The sequence below is a fragment of the Panthera onca genome, chromosome E2 (genome assembly GCF_046562875.1).
Source record: "Panthera onca isolate mPanOnc1 chromosome E2, mPanOnc1 haplotype 2, whole genome shotgun sequence".
Lineage (NCBI taxonomy): Eukaryota > Metazoa > Chordata > Mammalia > Carnivora > Felidae > Panthera > Panthera onca.
Genome location: NC_138353.1, coordinates 12,793,305 through 12,810,893, shown reverse-complemented (window position 1 = coordinate 12,810,893; position 17,589 = coordinate 12,793,305). Strand labels below are relative to the sequence as shown.

At 51.9% G+C, this 17,589-nt stretch overlaps 1 protein-coding gene across 1 annotated transcript; it reads right to left on the bottom strand.

The window, feature by feature from the left end:
* Positions 1–1,521: 1,521 nt before the first annotated feature.
* LOC144612747 (cell adhesion molecule CEACAM6-like) lies at positions 1,522–14,592 on the bottom strand. Its single transcript, XM_081791517.1, has 10 exons — positions 14,428–14,592; positions 13,247–13,606; positions 10,942–11,220; positions 10,452–10,706; positions 7,373–7,684; positions 5,826–5,946; positions 4,799–4,851; positions 4,472–4,503; positions 4,004–4,045; positions 1,522–3,745 (listed from the first exon to the last, which is right to left on the bottom strand). The coding sequence occupies exons 1-10, from the start codon at positions 14,489–14,491 to the stop codon at positions 3,680–3,682; spliced, it is 1,584 nt and encodes a 527-aa protein (XP_081647643.1). The 5' UTR covers positions 14,492–14,592; the 3' UTR covers positions 1,522–3,679.
* Between the last annotated feature and the right edge of the window lie 2,997 nt (positions 14,593–17,589).

Here is a 17,589-nt window from a genome sequence, read left to right as displayed (position 1 = left end):
TTCAAATATACAATACAGTATCGTTGACTAAAATCACCATGCTGTACATAAGATTCTCAGAACTTATCCAACTTATATAGTAGTCCCCCCTTATCCATGGGGAATATATTCAGGCATCTCCAGTAGATGCCTGAATCCATGATCGTACTGAGCCCTATGTATACTATGTTTTTTCCTATGCATACATATCCAAATTAAGTTTAATTTATAAATTAGGCACAGTAAGCTGTATAGATGTAAATATGTGCACACGTGTACCCACACATTTTATTATATATATATATACACACATATATATATGTATATATATACACACATATATATGTATATATATATATATATATATATATATATATATATATATATATGATTTTTTGATGAATCATTTGAAAGTTATAGATACCATAATACTTCACCCTAACTACCTCAGCCTGTATCTCATCAGAACCAGGACTTCCTCCTATACATCCACAGTCTTATTATCAAGCCCCCCAAATTTAATATTAATGCAAAAATGTAAACTAATATGACATCTATATTAGTGCCCTATTACTGTTGTAACAAATTACCAGAAGCACAGTGGCTTAAAACAACACATTTGTTACCTTACAATTCTGGAGGTCGGAAGTCTGGCATGGATCTTGCTGGGCTAAAATATATTGGCAGGGCCACATTCCTTTTTCTGGGTTCTAGGGGTGGATCTGTTTTCTTGCCTTTACCACTTTCTGGAGTCTGCTGATAACTGCTTCACTTGTGGCCTCCTTCCATCTTCAAAGTCCAGAACAATTGACCAAGTTTTTCTCACATCAGCTCACTCTGACATTGATCCTTCTGTCTTCTTCTTTCACATTTAAGGACTCATGACGACGTTAGATAATCGAGGATAGTGTCCTCGATTAGATAATCGAGGATAGTGTCCATTTTTTTAAGGGCAGCAGATTAACAACCTTAATTCCATTGGTTACATTAATTCCCCTTCGCCATGTAATGTAGTATATTTACAGGCTCCAGGAATAAGGATTTGGATATCTTTGGGAGGACATTATTCTGCTCACCATAGACTGCACATTGAATCCCAGAGATGGATGTAGAGACAGGAAGTAGATTAGTGGTTGCCTAAGACTGTGGGCATCTGGGGAAAGAGGGCATGACTGCTAATGGCTGTAAAGTATAAAAATAGTTCACAATTGATTCTGCTGATAGTTGAACAATTCTGTGAATTATATACTAGAAACCATTGAATTGTACACTTAAAAATTTTTTAAATTTTTTAACCTTTATTTATTTTTGAGACAGAGAGAGACAGAGCATGAACGGGGGAGGGTCAGAGACGGAGGGAGACACAGAATCTGAAACAGGCTCCAGGTTCTGAGCTGTCAGCACAGAGCCCGACGCAGGGCTCGAACTCATGGACTGTGAGACCATGACCCGAGCTGAAGTCGGACGCTTAACCAACTGAGCAAACCAGGAGCCTCTATTATTACTTTTTTAAATGTTTGTATTATTTTTGAGAGAGACAGAGATAGGGAGAGAGCACGTGGTAGGGGGAGAGAGAGAGGGAGACAGAGGATCTGAAGTGGGCTCCGCACTGACAGCAGAGAGCCCACGTGAGCTTGGACTCACAAACCCTGAGATCATGATCTGAGCCGAGGTCAACCAACAGATCCATCCAGGCGCCCCTCATTACATCTTTCTTACAGAGAATAGATATGGGCAGCTTCTTCAGCCCCAGGCTGAGACACTGTCCAAGGTGCTGATGTCTCCCAACTATGCCCAGGGCTTAGTTTGAGAGAGAGAGAGAGAGAGGGAGAGAGGCAGGGAAAGAAAGACACAAAATCCAAAGCAGGCTCCAGGCTCCCTAGCTGTCAGCACAGAGTCTGACACAGGGCTGAAACTTGTGATATCATGACCTGAGCTGAAGTTGGACACATAACTGACTAAGCCACCCAGGCATGAGAGAGGGAGTGACAGAAGGAGGCAGGAGAGGCAGAACCAGAGAAGAGGTGATGTGGAAGTAGGACACAGAGACACTTCAAGATGTTGAACTGCTGGATTTGAAGGTGAAGGAAGGGGCCACATCCATGGAACTTGGGAAGCCTCCAACGGCACAGCTTGAAAAACAAGGAAACAGACTGTCTCCTAAGCCTCCAGAAGAGACAGCCAGGTGGGCACCTTGATTTGTGTTGACATCCACCACTAGGCTTACAATAATTTGCTAGAGCAGCAAGACGAAACTAACAAGAGGCGTCACCCTGTCTAATCCAACATAGTGTGCATTGTGATAGGAGCATCACAGAGCTAAACATGACGTGATACTTTGCAGCTTGTTTTCCTTACCTCTCATCTCATGACTAAGAAACAAGTGGGTGATGGCAAACCCACCTGTGAAACGTGGGTGCGGTGCCTTGGTGCTTGGACCGCTTTTGTGTGAACAGGGCACCTTGACACGAGCGAATCCATATGGGCACCCAACTGGGGGCCTCAGGGAAGGACTGAGAGCCACTGGCCCAGGTGTGTGGAGGAGGCTGCAGGTGGGACAGTAGGACGAGGCCTGTGGACCAGGTGGAAGAGACACTTTGTCCCATCACCATGGGAGCCTGGGTGAGTTAGGTGGGGGAAGCCCTCTGCCTCTGACCTGCATGCTTATTTATGGGGAGGAGGTGTGTTTCAAGATAAGATCCCGTTCAGGGAGAAAAGTGGACACTGCTGGGAGGTACTGGGCTAGACGTCATGGGCAGTGTCCGGGAAGGCTATGCTCAGAGCATGAATTCTGGGTCCCAAACCCTGGGGTTCCTCTGACAACCTGCCTTTATGTCACCCCAGCAGGAAGGACATCCCGAAGGCTGGAGAAACCTTCAGACAGGTCTCAGTGCCCTGGATCCTGGATTTGGGGACAGGGCAAGTTTATTGGTGAAGGACACCAGTCAGGGCCACTGGGGATGGGTGAGGAGGACCAAAGGGCTCAGGACACCAAAAGGCTATGAAGGGGTCCCACCTGGGATGTGTGCCTGACTATGGCTGCTCCTTCCAAGCTCATCCTCCTGTGGTCATCAGAGGCCCCATGTTCTGTGCTCCTGAGAACCCCGTGCACATTTGCAAACACTGGAGGTGTCTCCAGCCTTGGTCCCTGAGCAGGGTGAGGACCGCTGAGTGCTGTCATAGTTTGGCCACAGCTCTGGTGATCTCTCCTTTTCTAGTTAACGTGGTCCCAGCATGTCAACACCCCTCGCCCCTCCTCTATCTCAGGGGACTAAGGTGGGGGCTTGGTGAACTCAGAGGGAACATTTCCCTGTGTGACCCAGGAGAGAAGGGCCCCAGAGGTTCAGGTGAATGTCTGCTCAGAGAAATCACCATTCACCAAAAAAGGGCCAAGGAGGGGGAAGAGTCCTGTTTAATCAGATCCCCTCATGTTGTCCCTGGTGGGTCAGGGCCCAGGACACTTTCCCTGGGAAACCCCACTTCCTGGGACATGGGGGCCTTTGTCCTGGCCCATCCGGGGTTTGTGGCAGCCTGTCAGGGCTTCCAGAAATCAGGAAGGCCCGGACCCTGGGTCCATGTCTCTGAATATCCTCTAGGCTCAGAGCTGGTTCTCTGGCTCAGGCGGCGGCACCTGACCCCACCCAGGGTCTGGGGTCTCAGGAAGGCCCCTGGAAGGAGTAGCTCCCAGGGGAAGGGGAAACTAAGAAGACACTTGTCCTTTGTGGTTGATCTGGCAGTAAATGTTCCTGTCAGGGTGTTGTAACTCCTGTAAAAGAAAAAGAGGCCTCTGAACCCCGCAAGCTTCTCAGAACATGTCTGGGTGACTTTCAGGTCCTGCGTCCACCTCTCTGGGAACCTGGCTGGGTGGCAGGTTTCTGCTCCAGGCCCCTCCTTCCTCCCACTAGCCCCTGTGCCCTTTTGCCCTGCTGTGTCCTAAACCTGAAAGCACAGGCAGGGCAGGCTGGGGACAGATCCTCAGTCCCCTTGGGCTTGGGGGACCTGAACATTCATTGCCCACACTCACCTGGTAGATGGGAACGGCTATCCTCGGGCTGGGTAGGGTGTTCTGAACAGGGGGAGAGAATGGGTGTCAGTGGAAAGAGGGAGAGTCATTTCTCTGCAGGGGTGACCCGTTCTGCCTCTTGAGCAGCGTTCGCCAAGCCTGTTGACCCACACCCCAGACCCAGACCGGTCTCTCCTTAACTCCCTGCCCCACTCCTATTAGCCCAGGACCCCTGGCTGATGTTCCCAGTGCTCTGTCCTTGGCCAGACTCCAGGGTTCCCCTTGGGCCAGCTCAGAGTGGCAGGAGAGACTCAGGACGGGGTGGGGAGTGGTCCTGTCCCTGAAGACGGTCCAAATCCTGGGCAGAACGTGCCCTGCCTTGTCCTGGTTCTCTGGGGGAAGCAGGGTGTGTGCGGTGCTGCTGAATTTGTTGGTTCTCTGCCTTGCGCCCGCACAATCTAGACCCCAGTGGGGAGGGGGCGGGCTTACCGGGGATGTGGAGCTGCTGACTGGACCATGACCTGGGCACAGAAACAGGAATTAGCACCCAGGGTCCACCCTCCCAGGAGGTACCGGGTCATCAGCTCTCGGAGAACCAGGGAAGGAGCACCTCCCACAGGGAGACCCACTGGTGCTGGTCTGTGAGGTGCTGACCCGTGACCTAGATTCCATAGGTCAGGGAGTATGGCCAGTTGGGGTCCCCTGTACTCAAGCCCCAGGGATGTGGTCAGAGGACCCAGGGTGTGACTGGCAGGAGTGGACATTGGGGGCAGGTCGAGGGGCTCCCTGTGCTGCCTGGGCTGAAGGGATACTCACCAGGGGTGCAGGCTGGGTGCCCCATCTCTCTGTGATTACGTTGGCCACTGGCCCTAGGAAAGATCAGGCTTATTTGTGAGGTAGGCAGGGAGAGGTCACAGCTCTGGTGTCAGAACAGGGGACAGGGAGGGTCCTCATTCCAAGCAGGCCTTAGAGTCTCCTTCTCTCCACCAGTCTAGGAGGGGAAGGGCCCAGGAGAGGGATAAAAAAAGGCCTTCGGAGCACATGTATCCTCGGACCAGAGAGGAAGCTGGGCAGCGGACGGACACCTAGGAGAAGGTGTCCTGAAAAGGGATCAAGGGCCCAGGAAAGGAATCACACATGAGGGTCTGAGTGAGTGGAAGGGTCAAGGCGGCCAGCTGCGTGTGCAGGACGCTTGGGGAGCTCCAGGTATGTCAGATCCCTGAATGCGGTGCCCCTGCTGTGGCCAGACCCTCGAGTCCTCAGGCCAGAATTTGTTGAAAACTGACATTGGCTCGTGCTCTATCTCCACCTGCCTGGACGAGGGGCTTCGTCCCAGGACCTCTACCTGACGGGGCCCAGGGTCTGCGGTGTCACACATCAGGCGCCGTGGTTCCCGCATGTGCCACTTTGGGGGTCGACCCCACCCGGCCTGTCAGGGTCTTCCACTCTCCCTTGCGTGACCTTGGCCAGGACCACCCTCGGTCCTGAGGCTGCAAATCCCCGTCCCAGGGCATGTGGACTGACAAACCACGGGAGGTACTGGTCACTGTGCACTTAGTACCGAGCACTGCTGTAGGGTTGCCGAGCGAACCAGGACAACCCTGAGGGGCTGTTCTGTGATTGTCCCTAATTTTGCACAGAGGCAGCTGTGGAGGAAGGGCCCCGGGCAGCAGCTGGTGAGGAAGGAGCCAGGTGTGATCAGAGGAGAAATCCAGGGGGCAGTTGGGAGGTCTGGGACACCCAGCCCAGAATCCCGGGTCAGGACGGCATCTGCCTGCTGGTGAGGTCGATGGGGTGGGGGAGGGGTGGTGGACAGGATCGTGTGTGGGAAATGCCATCGTACCTTCCCGACTTCACCCAGAGCAGGACATACCCCAGGGCGGCCACGAGTGCCACCCCAACCAGGACCCCAATTGCAATGCCAACACTGGTCCCCACAGGGAGGCCCGTGGGGCTTCTTCCATCTGAAATAAGAAGCAAAAGGGAGGAGGAATGAGTCCCAAGTCATATCTGCTGAAGCCATGAGGGGCTTGGGGGCGGGGGGAAGGGCCTGGTTAAGGAGGAAGGAAAGACCTTTCAGGTCTGGGTGGTGTGTGTTATCCCTACAGCATCCCCACCCGCTTGGCTGCTGTGTCATTTAGTTTTTTTATATATTATTGAGAGATAGAGAGAGAGAGAGAGAGAGAGCAAGAAGGGGGAGGGGATGAGAGAGCGAGAGACAGAATCCTAACCTGGGTGTCCGCTTTCAGTGCAGGCCCCAACGAGGGACTCTAACCCACGAACCAGGGTATCATCACCTGAGCTGAGATCAAGAGTTGGATGCTTGGGGCACTTGGGTGGCTCTGTTGGTTAAGCATGTGTCTTTGGCTCAGGCCATGACCTCATGGGTCATGGGTTCTGGCCCCACATTGGATGCTGTGCTGATAGTACAGAGCTTGCTTGGGATTCTTTCTGCCTCTCTGTCTGCATCTCCCTAACTCCATCTCTCTCTCTCTCTCTCTCTCTCAAAATAAATAAATAAGCTTAAAAAAACTTTAAAAAACCCACAAGAATTGCCAGCTTAACCAACTGAGCCACCCAGGTGTCCCCTGCTGTGTTCTTTCTACTCCTCATAGTGAAACCTTGGACTTGAATCTTCATGTTGCCCTCCTCTGCCCAAAACTGTGGTAGGTGCCAACATCCTGTTTATTTTCCTCCTAAGGCCTCTCTCTCTTCCTCTCACATTATGCCTCTTCCCCCATTTCTTCTTTTCCATCACTATCGATGGTCTTAGAGGGAGGCCCCTACTTGTCCACTCAACACGGATTAGTGAAAATAACACTAGCTGACTGCTTTCGAGGTCAGCGCTGGGCCAGGCACATGGAAAATACTTTGTGTTTATCTCATCTGCTGCTTCCATGAGGCGGCCAGGTGTCAACCCCACTCTGCAAATTACGGTCTGAGAGTGTCAAGGGCTTCAGTAAAGTAGTGAAGGTCACAGAACTGGACCGAGTTGAGACAACACTTAAGCCCAGCTCCACGGGACATTACGGCTAATAACAACAACGTCAATGACAAAAGAACAAGAACTGCTAAATTTGATTGAGCCTTGAACCTGTGTAGGATGCTGTCTCAGGATTTAAGATCTCATTAACCTCATAGTGACAACCCTCAGAACAGCCCTAAGAGCCAGCCGTTCTTTCCAGTTTTACAGATGAGGAAACTTAGGTTCTGGAGGTTGAGTGTCTTGTCTGAGGTCCCACAGCTGGTATAAAGCAGAACCAAGATGTTAACAAGATTAGTCTAATTCTGGGGATCTCATCCACATTGCTGTAGAGGCTGTGAAGGAGGCTCCCACCTCCCCTAGACCTGTATTCTATTTCACACACACCCCCTCCCCATGAAATATACAGAGAGGAAGGGGGAGAAGTTGAGGGTTAGTCAAGCTCACAGCCAGCCTGACGGGGTCACTTTTGCTGAAACTGACTGGGTTGGAGACTTCACACTGATAATTCCCGGCATGCCCCACCCTGACAGGGCTTATGGTGAGGATGCTGTTGTCCGGGGACAGCTTCATCCTCTCTGTGAGCTTTAGACTCTGGTTATTGAAGAACCACCAGATGGAGACCCCTGTGTTATTTGTAGAGCAAGTCAGGACCACAGAGTCCTTATGTCCTGTGGCTGTGGTGTTGCTGATGTTGATGGAGGGCTGGGACACTGGCTCTGTGGAGAAACAGAGGAGGTGACAGAATGAGAGGGGGCCTGGGGCCATGCTCCTTCTTCCAAGATATCAGCCACTCCGAGGGCCCCACTGAGCTCTGTAAAGGTGCCCCAGAGGATGGCCCTGATGTCTGCAGAAGGATGAGTGTCTTTGTTCAGGTGGCGATCTGTAAGGAGGGGGCTGTACCTCTTCCTCTGACCCTCAGGTCCCCCTCTGGCCCTCGGTCATCTGCCTGGTCTGCCTGAACATCTCTGTAGTATCAGCACCACACACCTCTTAGCCCATGTCCAGCATCCTCATCAGCAGGTAGAATTTTTCCCATGGGCTCCTGTGTGGTTCCTTTCTTGAACTTCTATGACTTTAATAGATCAAGCCTCACTCCTTATATACCTTTTCGTGTATGGTGGGGAGGAAGGCTTGCAGGCCTTCTATCTCTGCGTCCCCAGCAGCTTTGTGTAAAGTAGGGAAGGTATTTGCACAGTTATAATTTATTAGGAAATGAGAGCAGCCCACCCAGTCTTCATCACCTTAGGAATTAAAGAGTTTCAATCTACAGGATTTCTCAGGCTGAAGAAGGCTTTTACTTCCACCACTGTGGATTGACTCTCATGGTGAAAAACTTCTGTAAAGAAGCGGTTACTGTATACAGAATACTGGCACCCTTATAAATAGAAGGAAATGATTGCAACAGAATCAAGGCCTTATAGGAAACAACCCCAGCTAGCATCATACTCTATGGTGAAACACGGAAAGTGTTTCCTCTAAGATCAGATAGTACATAAACATGCCTCTTTCACCACCCATGTTCAACAGAGGAAAGGAGTCCAGGCCAAAATAATTGGGAGAAAAACAATAGAATGCAATCAAATTGGAAAGGAATAAGTACAATGAGGTCTGGTTGTAGATGATGGAAATTATATGTACAAAACTCTAAAGATTCTGCAAAAATTGTTGAACTAATAAATAATTTCAACAAACTTGCAGGATACAAAATCAACAGGCAAAAATCAATTGTGTTGCTGTACACTAAAAATACCTTCCTCCCAAAATCAAGGAAGAAATTCATTTACAATAACATTAAAAAGAATAAAATACTTAGGAATGAAAGAATGAGGCAATAGAGTATACATGGAAATCTATAAAACGTTGCTGAAAGAAATTACAGAAGACACAAATGAAGGGAAAGACATCCCATGTTCATGGATGATGAGACTTAATATTGTTAAGATGACAATACTACCCAAAGAGATCCACAGATTCAATGTAATCCGTAACAAATGCTTTTCTTTTAAGATTTTATTTTTAAGTAATCTCTGTACCCAACGTGGGACTTGGACATACAACCCCGAGATCAAGAGTCGCATGATCCACTGTACTCAGTCAGTCAGGTGCCCCCCCTGTTAAATTCTTAAGGGAATATTTTGCAGAAATAGAAATTCCAAAAAGTCACATGGAATCTCAGGGGCCTCAAATAGCCAAAATTATTTTGAAAAAGAACAAAGTTGGAGGACTCCTACTTCCTCACTACAAAGCTACAGTCACCAAAATAGTGTGGGCCTGCTATATAGATAGACATAGAGACCGATGGGATACAACAGGCACCCCAGATACAAATCCTGATACATAGGGTCCAATGATTTTCAGTACGGTTGTCATGACCATTCAATGGAGAAAAACTTCTATTCAAGAAATGGTCTTGGGAACACTGGATACCCATGCAAATAATGAAGTTGGATCCTGACCTTACATCATGCACAAAAACTAACTTAAAACAGATCAAACATCTAAACGTAAGAGTCAAAACTGTGAAAGTCTTAGAAGAAAACATAAAGCAAAAGCTTATTGAAACTGCATTTCCCGATGATTTCTTAGATATGACACCCAAAGCAAAGACAACAAAAGAAAAAACAGATGAACTGGATTGCACTGAAATAGAAAACTTCTGTGCACCAAAAGGCACAATCAAGAAAGTGATGGTAGCACTTAAGGAATAAACAGGACTCAGGAAGGAAATAGACAGCATAGGAAATATAGTCAATGGCATTTTATTATTTTAATTTTTTAAAGATTTTGTTAAGATTAAATAAGCTCTACACCCAATGTGGGGCGTGAACTCACAACCCCGAGATCAAGAGTCACATACTCTACCTACTGAGCCAGCCAGGTGCCCCTAGTCAATGGTATTTTAATAGCATTGCATGGTGACAGATGGTAGCTACACTGTGGTAGGCATAGCATAACACAGAGTTGCCCAATCTCTATGTTGTGCACATGAAACTAGTGTTACCTTGTGTGTCAACTAAAGTTCCCTAACCAACAACAACAACAACAACAACAACAACAACAAAGTGATGGCAACCCACAGACTGGAAGAAAACATTTGCAAATCATAGCTGGTAAGAGATTAATATCCAGAATATATAAAGCACTTCTGCAATTCAACAACAAAAAAAAGCAACTTGACCCTGAGGACCCTTCTTTTTTCCCCATCTACAAAGGCGCCTTATATGTGTGGGGGTTTTGGGAACTGACAGAATCCTCTCCCCACATTGCAGACTGGACTGGGAGATCTCAGATCTCAGATCTCAAGATCTGCCATGAGAAATCAGACAGCACAGGGAGGAAGCATCTGCAGACATGTGATGGGAGAGTTCAAGGACAGATCTGAGTCACAAGCAAATGCAAAATAACTTCTTCTAGGCTCTTTTCTGGAAACCAGGAAGATCGCCACCACAGTGCTTGATGTAAATGTTTCAGGGATCCACTTACCAGAGACTGTGATAGTCTTGACCGTGAACTTATTGAGGCGAGTGCCAGGGTTATAAACAAGGCAGGCATAGGATCCATTATCATTCACAGTGATGTTGGGGATAAAGAGCTCCTGTGAGGATGGCTGGGGGCTCCCATTGATAAGCCAAGAATACTGTGCAGGCGGGTTAGAGGCCGAGTGGCAGGAGAGACTGAGGTTTGCCCCTGGACAGTAATAGGAGTCTGAGGGGGAAATGGTGGGGACATCCGGGCCATCTGGAGCAAACAGAATAAAGCCACATGTGATGTAATCCAAGGGAAGGGGAAGAGGAAGATCTGGGTGTGTATAGGGGCCACAGTGTCCATCTAAGTTGGGTCAGAAGCCATGGCCAGCCTGGGTGTCTAGGTGAGAGTCAGGTACTCAGACCCCAGAAGGACAGATGTGGCCTGACCTCTGGCAGCGTGGATTTGGGCTGGCAGCCTGGGCCAGGTAGGAATACAAGTTACTCACAGAGAACATTCAGGGTGAATGGGTCACTACGACTGGCACTGACTAGGTTCCAAGTCTCACACTCATAAGGTCCTGTGTCATTCCTTGTGACACCATGTAAAGTGAGAGTCCTGTTGTCCAGGGACAGCTCCAGCCTGGCGCTGTCCGGGAGGCTCTTACTGTTTACTGACCACAGGTAGCTTGTGTTCTGAGTCTGAGGTTCACACGTTAATACTACAGAGTCCACGTTCTCCACGGGGTCCGAGTTGTTGCTTGTGATGTTGGGTTTGGGTAACTCCGCTGTGTAGACAACAGAGAGAACATTGCCCTGTGTGGTACCTGTGATTCCTCCAAAGGCATCTTCAATCAGAGCTGCCTTCTCTCATCTGTCTGCCAACCCGAGTCCTTAAGAATAACGCAGATCTGTGAATCTCAAGACAAATGCGAGAGGATCTGAGGACTCACAGAAGGAAAAGCCCCCTGCTCTGTGTGTCTGAGAGCAAGCACAGAGCTTCTCAAATGTCAATCACAGAGCAGAGTTTTGTCGTGGAAGACGCGGGACAGAGTCAGAGACAGCCCCCAACCCCCCAACACGGCACCTCTCCTGGTTCTTCACAGACCTGATGGCTTGGCCAGGGGCTGAGGATCTCAGCAGAAATGACACCCAGGGACACCAGAAGCAAGCCCAGAGGTCAGTTCAGTACTTGGGCCCCAGGGCCTGAAGGGGCTTTGATAATGACTGCCGTGAGACAGTGATCCCATACATGGCAGAGCAGAGTCCAAAATCAAGCAAAGAGTCAGAGAATGAGCAGGAAGGAGGGGTGCTGAGCGAATGACCACATCTCTTCAGAAAGGCATCCTGGTGCAGGATCCTAGGAGGCCTGGCTACACAGGACCCCTGCCCTCCTCCAGCAACAGAGGCACCCACACTGTTCACTCCATCCCTCCTATTTTTTTTTAAATAATTTTTTTAGGGCTCATTTATTGTTGAGAGACAGAGACAGAGAGAGACACAGAGAGAGGGGTGGGAGGGGCATAGAAGGAGAGAGGACAGAGGATCCAAAAGGTTTGCCCTGACAGGAGGGAGCCCAATGTAGAGCTTGATCTCAGCAGATCTGGAACTGAGCCGAAGTTGGACACTCAGCCACCTGATCCACCCAGGCGCCCCTCATGCCTTCCCTCCTAAACAAAAGCAAGTGAGTTGGTTACACGTGGACCCTGTGCTGGTTTCAGGTGCAGAGTCAGAAGGAGAAGGCAATTCCACCCCAGTGGGAGGGACACCAACACACCAGGAAACACTCAGTGATTTCAAGTCCAGCACAAGGAGGTGAGGATGGGCCACCTGAGGGGCGGCCGGGGCATGCTGACTCAGGTTGCTGCTGGGGGTCATTAGTTGTAGAGTAAACACAGAATGAGCCTCTCTATTTGCTCTCACTGCCCACACCAGGACCCTTCCCTCTGACGGAGGAGAGGACAGGGCTGTGCTGCCCAGCAGCCCAGCAGCCTGTGTGACCCTGATTCAGTGACTGTACCTCCCTGGGCCTCAGTTTCCCCCTAATACAACAGGAATAATGGTAAATGATCTCCACCTGCCATGCCTGTGAAGTAACCTTTAACCATCCTTAAATACCTGGCCCTAAAATGGTATATCGCGGCCGGCCAATCAAATGGCCTCTCTTACTCTTGCCTCCACAAGACAAGGCTCCCTCCCTGGGCCTCCTTCTTGGGAAAGGAAGAGCCGTCAAGAGCATCTCTCTGCTCTGTTCCTCCCTGGGGGTGCTGACCCTCCGCTGGAGTCTCCTAAGTCCCCCACAGCAGTTGGCTAATGGACTGGAGCCTTTTTATGTCTGTGCTGCCCATGCCTCTCTCCAGATGTAGATCTGGAGACCGAGCCCAGGCTGGCGACCAGCTCAGAGGCTCAGGACTCGGGTAGCTGGGAAATCATTGCTCCCAGTCAGCCCTGCCCAGGAGCCCTACCCCACCCTGGCACAGAGTCCCCGGGGTCACGAGACTCAGGAGCCCCAAGGCACTGTTTAGGACAAGGGCCTTCTGAGCTCAGCTCTAGTGAGGATCAGGGCCCCTTCGGGCCCGGCCTTGACCGTGACCTGCATGGCCTTTTTCAGATGGTCATAGAGTCTGGATTCCAGGAAAGGAGTTGCAATCTTAGGAAATTCATCTCACTGTGTGTGTCCTGCACTAAATGCTCAAACACCATTTGGAGCAAAATGCAGAAGGGGAGGGAGGCACAGTCCAGGCCTGTCAATCCTGTGTGTGTGAACTAGAATTCATTCCACCTGACACCAGAGGTTAGAGACGAATTACTCACGATATACACGGAGCTGTCCAGTTACTCTTTCAACTTGAACATTCCTCTTTATGATTTGTAGGGTGTAGTATCCTGTGTCCTCCAGGTTGATGTTCTGGAACAGCAGGGATCCGTTGTGATATAACGTCTCTCTGCCGCTGTGTGCAAGTCCTGGGGTAATTTCTTGTGACTCTGCTGCATATGATACAATTTCACTATGGGGATCTATAGTTGTCCCTTTGAACCAGCCAAAGCCTAGAAGATTGGCAGGCAGATTGTGGACACGCAGAAGAACGTCCTTCTCTTCGGCAGCATTGGGCGGCACCGATTCAACAGTGACTTGGGCAGTGGTGGGAGGGTTCCAGAAGGTTAGGAGTGAGACTAGGAGGGAAGAGAGAAGACCTGGGTCAATATTTGGCCTGTGTATTGGGACGGAAAGATGTGGCCCTGGAGACTGAGCAGGTCCTAATCGCTCAGCCTTGGGCCCAGGGGTGAGCGTGTGTGTGTGTGTGTGTGTGTGTCCTACCGGTCAAGGTCAGTGGCACGACCGCCATGACTTCAGTGCTTCTGAACTTGTGATTTCCTCTGTTTCCAGTACTCTCCCTCAGATGTCTGTGGGCTCACTCCCTCACTGCCCTCAGGTACCTGCTCACACTCAGGGGGTCCTTGGGAGAGGCCTGCCCACACCGCCTCCTCTAAAGACCCTCTGTCTTCACATTCTGACCTTTCCCGCTCTGTTCCCTTCATGGCCTGTCAATGCCTGACCTCCCATTCTGTGTCTTTGCTGGTCTGTCTTCCTTCCCAGAGAAGTGTGCTCAGGGAGGGCAGGGACTCTGATCTGTGTTGTGCCCCAGTGGAGGGGCCGGCTGCAAATACCTGTGGATGAGTGAATGAGTGTTCCCAGGGCCCAGCATTGATCTGTCAATATCTCAGGTTGGTGGGAGGGGCAGCGTTTAGGGTCCCTGGTTGCTCACATCGTTTCCAAAATTCAACCCTCAGTGATGAGTAACTTGGGACACAGCACGTCGCTCGCTCGCCTCTTCCAGATCATGAGATTTTCCTGTTGCTGAGCCGGGAACCCCCTGTCCTGCCCTGCCCTGCCCTGTTCCCATGTCCCCTCTCGGCGCCCAGTCCTCCCCTGGGAGACCGCAGCCAGTCTCTCTCTTCCCTTCACCCTTAACCCAGGGGATCGTCCCTCTCACCTGCCAGCAGGAGCTCCTGCCAGGGAACACGCCCTCCTCGGGGAAGGGCCGAGGGGGGCTCCATGCCGCCTGCTGCCTGCTCTGTCCTTCTCTCTGTGCGGAGAGCTTCGGCTCCAGAAATGCTCAGGAGCACTGCTGTCACGACAAGTAGGCTCTGTGGTCCTTCCTCCCTCTGTGCTGAGCCGCCTCTGGGGGCAGGAGCGCTTGGCCAGGTCACGTGGGCAGGGGCGGGGTCTCTGCCCGGTCCCTCCCCCTCCCCTCCCCTCCCCTCCCCTCCCCTGCCCTCCTCTCCCCTCACTCCTGCCCTCTTGGTCTCCTTCCCCTTTCATTTCGTCTACGTTTGGGTTCCCTGCGAACTGCTGAGGCCTCTCCCTCTTCAGCTGGGATTTCCCACCATATGCGAGTGCGCACACAATGCCCTTGTGTGGACAAGCACAAGCCTGTGGCCTTGGTGTCCTGGGCGCTCCCCACAGTTCAGGGTCAGGGCGCACAGTCAGCCCCCCGCAGCCCTCTCTCCTCCCCACGTGGCTTTTCTCTTCAGAGCAGGAGCCCGAGGGGCTACCCCAGGAACTCTCCTCACAGGGATGGTACCCCCACCGGGCATCGGAATCACCTGTGGAACTTTCTAAAGATCGCGAATGCCCTGGTGACCCCTAGAAATGCTGCTTCAGCAGATGGCCAGCCAGGCTGAGACCCCAGGATGTGGGAGTGGGGCCACCTCCTTCTTTCCTGCACCCACAGAGGGTCTGCAGATCCCGTAAAATGCGCATTCTGACTCAGCAGTGTGGTGTGGACCTGAGAGTCCGCATCTAACAAGCTCTCAGGTGAGGCTGGTTGTCCTGGGCCAGGCACACGTTGAATAGCCAGGCTGACGGGGACCTGGTTCTCTCAGAGGACGAGCCTCCTCCCTACTCCGAGTTGGCCTCTGCTGAGCCCTGGCCTCGAGTCTGTCAGCACCGCACACAGAGCCCCAGAGGCCCCAAACCCAGGGGATTCTTTCCATCTGTATCAGAGAAGCCCAGCGGGGCATGGGGTCCCCCCAGTGTTCTCAAATGCTCTGGGGAAGTTGCATTGACTCCTGGCAGCAAGGTCACAGTAACGTTCTGAGGGTGAGAAGAGGGCAAGCAGGGTGATGACTGGTGAGGGACCCACTCTCCATCCCTGGGTGTCCCCAGCCCGGCCTCTGCTTCCAGGGACCGAGACCCGGGACCAAGTGTCTCCGGAGCTCAGGTTCCAGGTGTGCAGGCAGTGTCCTGTGTGTCCCGGGAAGAGAAGAGGTGGGGGGAGGTCCGGTGGCGGGAGGTTCCCTGATCCTCGAGGGAAGATCGTAAGGAGACCCTTCCTCTATGTGTCTGCTGGCTGCACTGTGGCCGAGAGGCTGGCCGTGTGCTCCTGAGCGTCCTGGGCAGCCCGTGTCCTCTGCCAGGGGGACTTTCCTGTGGTCACCCTGCCTCCCCCGTGGCTGGTGCCAGGCAAGGAGTGGGGGCTGCACAGGGACCCCTAACAGATCAGGGTGCTCCTCAGCCCCACTCGTCCTAGTGGGCAGGACAGAACAGCCACATGGGAGGGACTCAGAAGGGTCTCTTGGAGAAAGAGACGGAAATCAGGCTCCTCTACCTCCTTAGGCAAACAAAGCCAGCTTCACGTTTTAATTCCCTGTGTGTTGCCTGCGTGTCCCTATGTCGCCCCCTGGAGGCGATCCTGGGCTTTACCAGGGACCCTGACTGGGCTCCAAAGGATGCGTGGGCCCTGAGCCCTGGGCAGCCTGTGGGTCCCTGTGGGTCCTGGGTTGCCTGACTCCATTCCAGGGTAGGGTGAGCCCAGGGGTGGACAGGCACCGTCCAGAAGATTCCTGATCGTGAGTCAGGAGAATTGTCCACCCAGAGAGATGTGCTCCCTTAGGAGGAACTCTCTGTCCTTGAGGTTTCAAGGAATGACCCAGTAGAGTCTCTTGAGACTTTGGAAGAGGCACTGGCTTGGGGGGAGGGGGCTGGACACCGCAATGCCCTGTTTCCTCATCACAGCACGGGGCGGGAGAGGGGGGGAATGCATCCGTGTCATCTGAGTCCCTGCTTTTGCTCTAGGCCTCCCCACAGAGCCCACCTGGAGACTCAGCTGAGGGTTTTCAGGGCTTCCTGTGTTACAGGGGAGGAGACCCTCAGCCCCTCTGAGATGGAAACAAACGTAGATCCTGGGTTCTCCTGTCCCATCCTGCACAGGGTCAGGCAAGGGGCACGGGGCTGGGTCCTGGGGACTCCAAAGAGAACAGGACAGACCCGGATCCTGAAACAGGGCCACAGGCACCCAGAGAAAATCATGGCTTTGAGGACACACTTAAAATGGAGGGAAGGTGGGGAGCCTCAGTCGCTCAGTTGATTTAATGTCCGACTCCTGATTTTGGCTCAGGTCATGATCTCTCTGTGGTGAGATTGAGCCTCTTGTCAGCTGCCTGCTGAGTGTGAGCCTGCGTGGATTCTCTCTCTCTCCCTCTGCCTCTCCACCGCTTTCTCTCTCTCTCTCTCTCTCTCTCTCTCTCTCTGTAAAGTGGAAAAAGGGGCGCCTGGTTGGCTCAGTTGAGTAAAGTGTTCCACTTTGGCTCAGGTCTTGATCTCATGGTTCGTGGGTTCGAGCCCTGCGTCAGGTTCTGTGCTGACAGCTCAGAGCCTGGAGCCTGCTTTGGAGTCTGTGTCTCCCTGTCTCTCTGCCCCTCCCCTGCTCACGGCTGTCTTTCTCTTAAATGAACATCAAAAACATTTTTTTTTAAATAAGATTTAAAATAAAGTACAATAAAATGGAGAAAAGAGCCGTGAAGGGAAAGCGTCTAGTGTGACAGGAGCAAGTAACGGGGTCTCAGCTGGCCTGGGGGTCAGGTCAACACCCCTGACAAAGTGATCTTTTGGCTGAGACCGGAAGTGTGAGTGGGCCTTTGCCCCTGGAAGGACAGAGGGTGTGGAGGGCTGAGCTGCCTACAGAGGGACCTGTCTCAGCGGGCAGACACCCGACTGGCCGGAGGGGCTGACGGAGGTCAGTGTGGGGAGCCTGGAGAGTGAGGAGGACTGTGACTGGGTGACGCTGGGGAGGGTCAGACCCTGCTGGGGAGTGGGCGCGCCAAGGGGCATCAGCAGCGCCGCCCCCCCCCCCCCCCGCCCCCACCCTACCCAA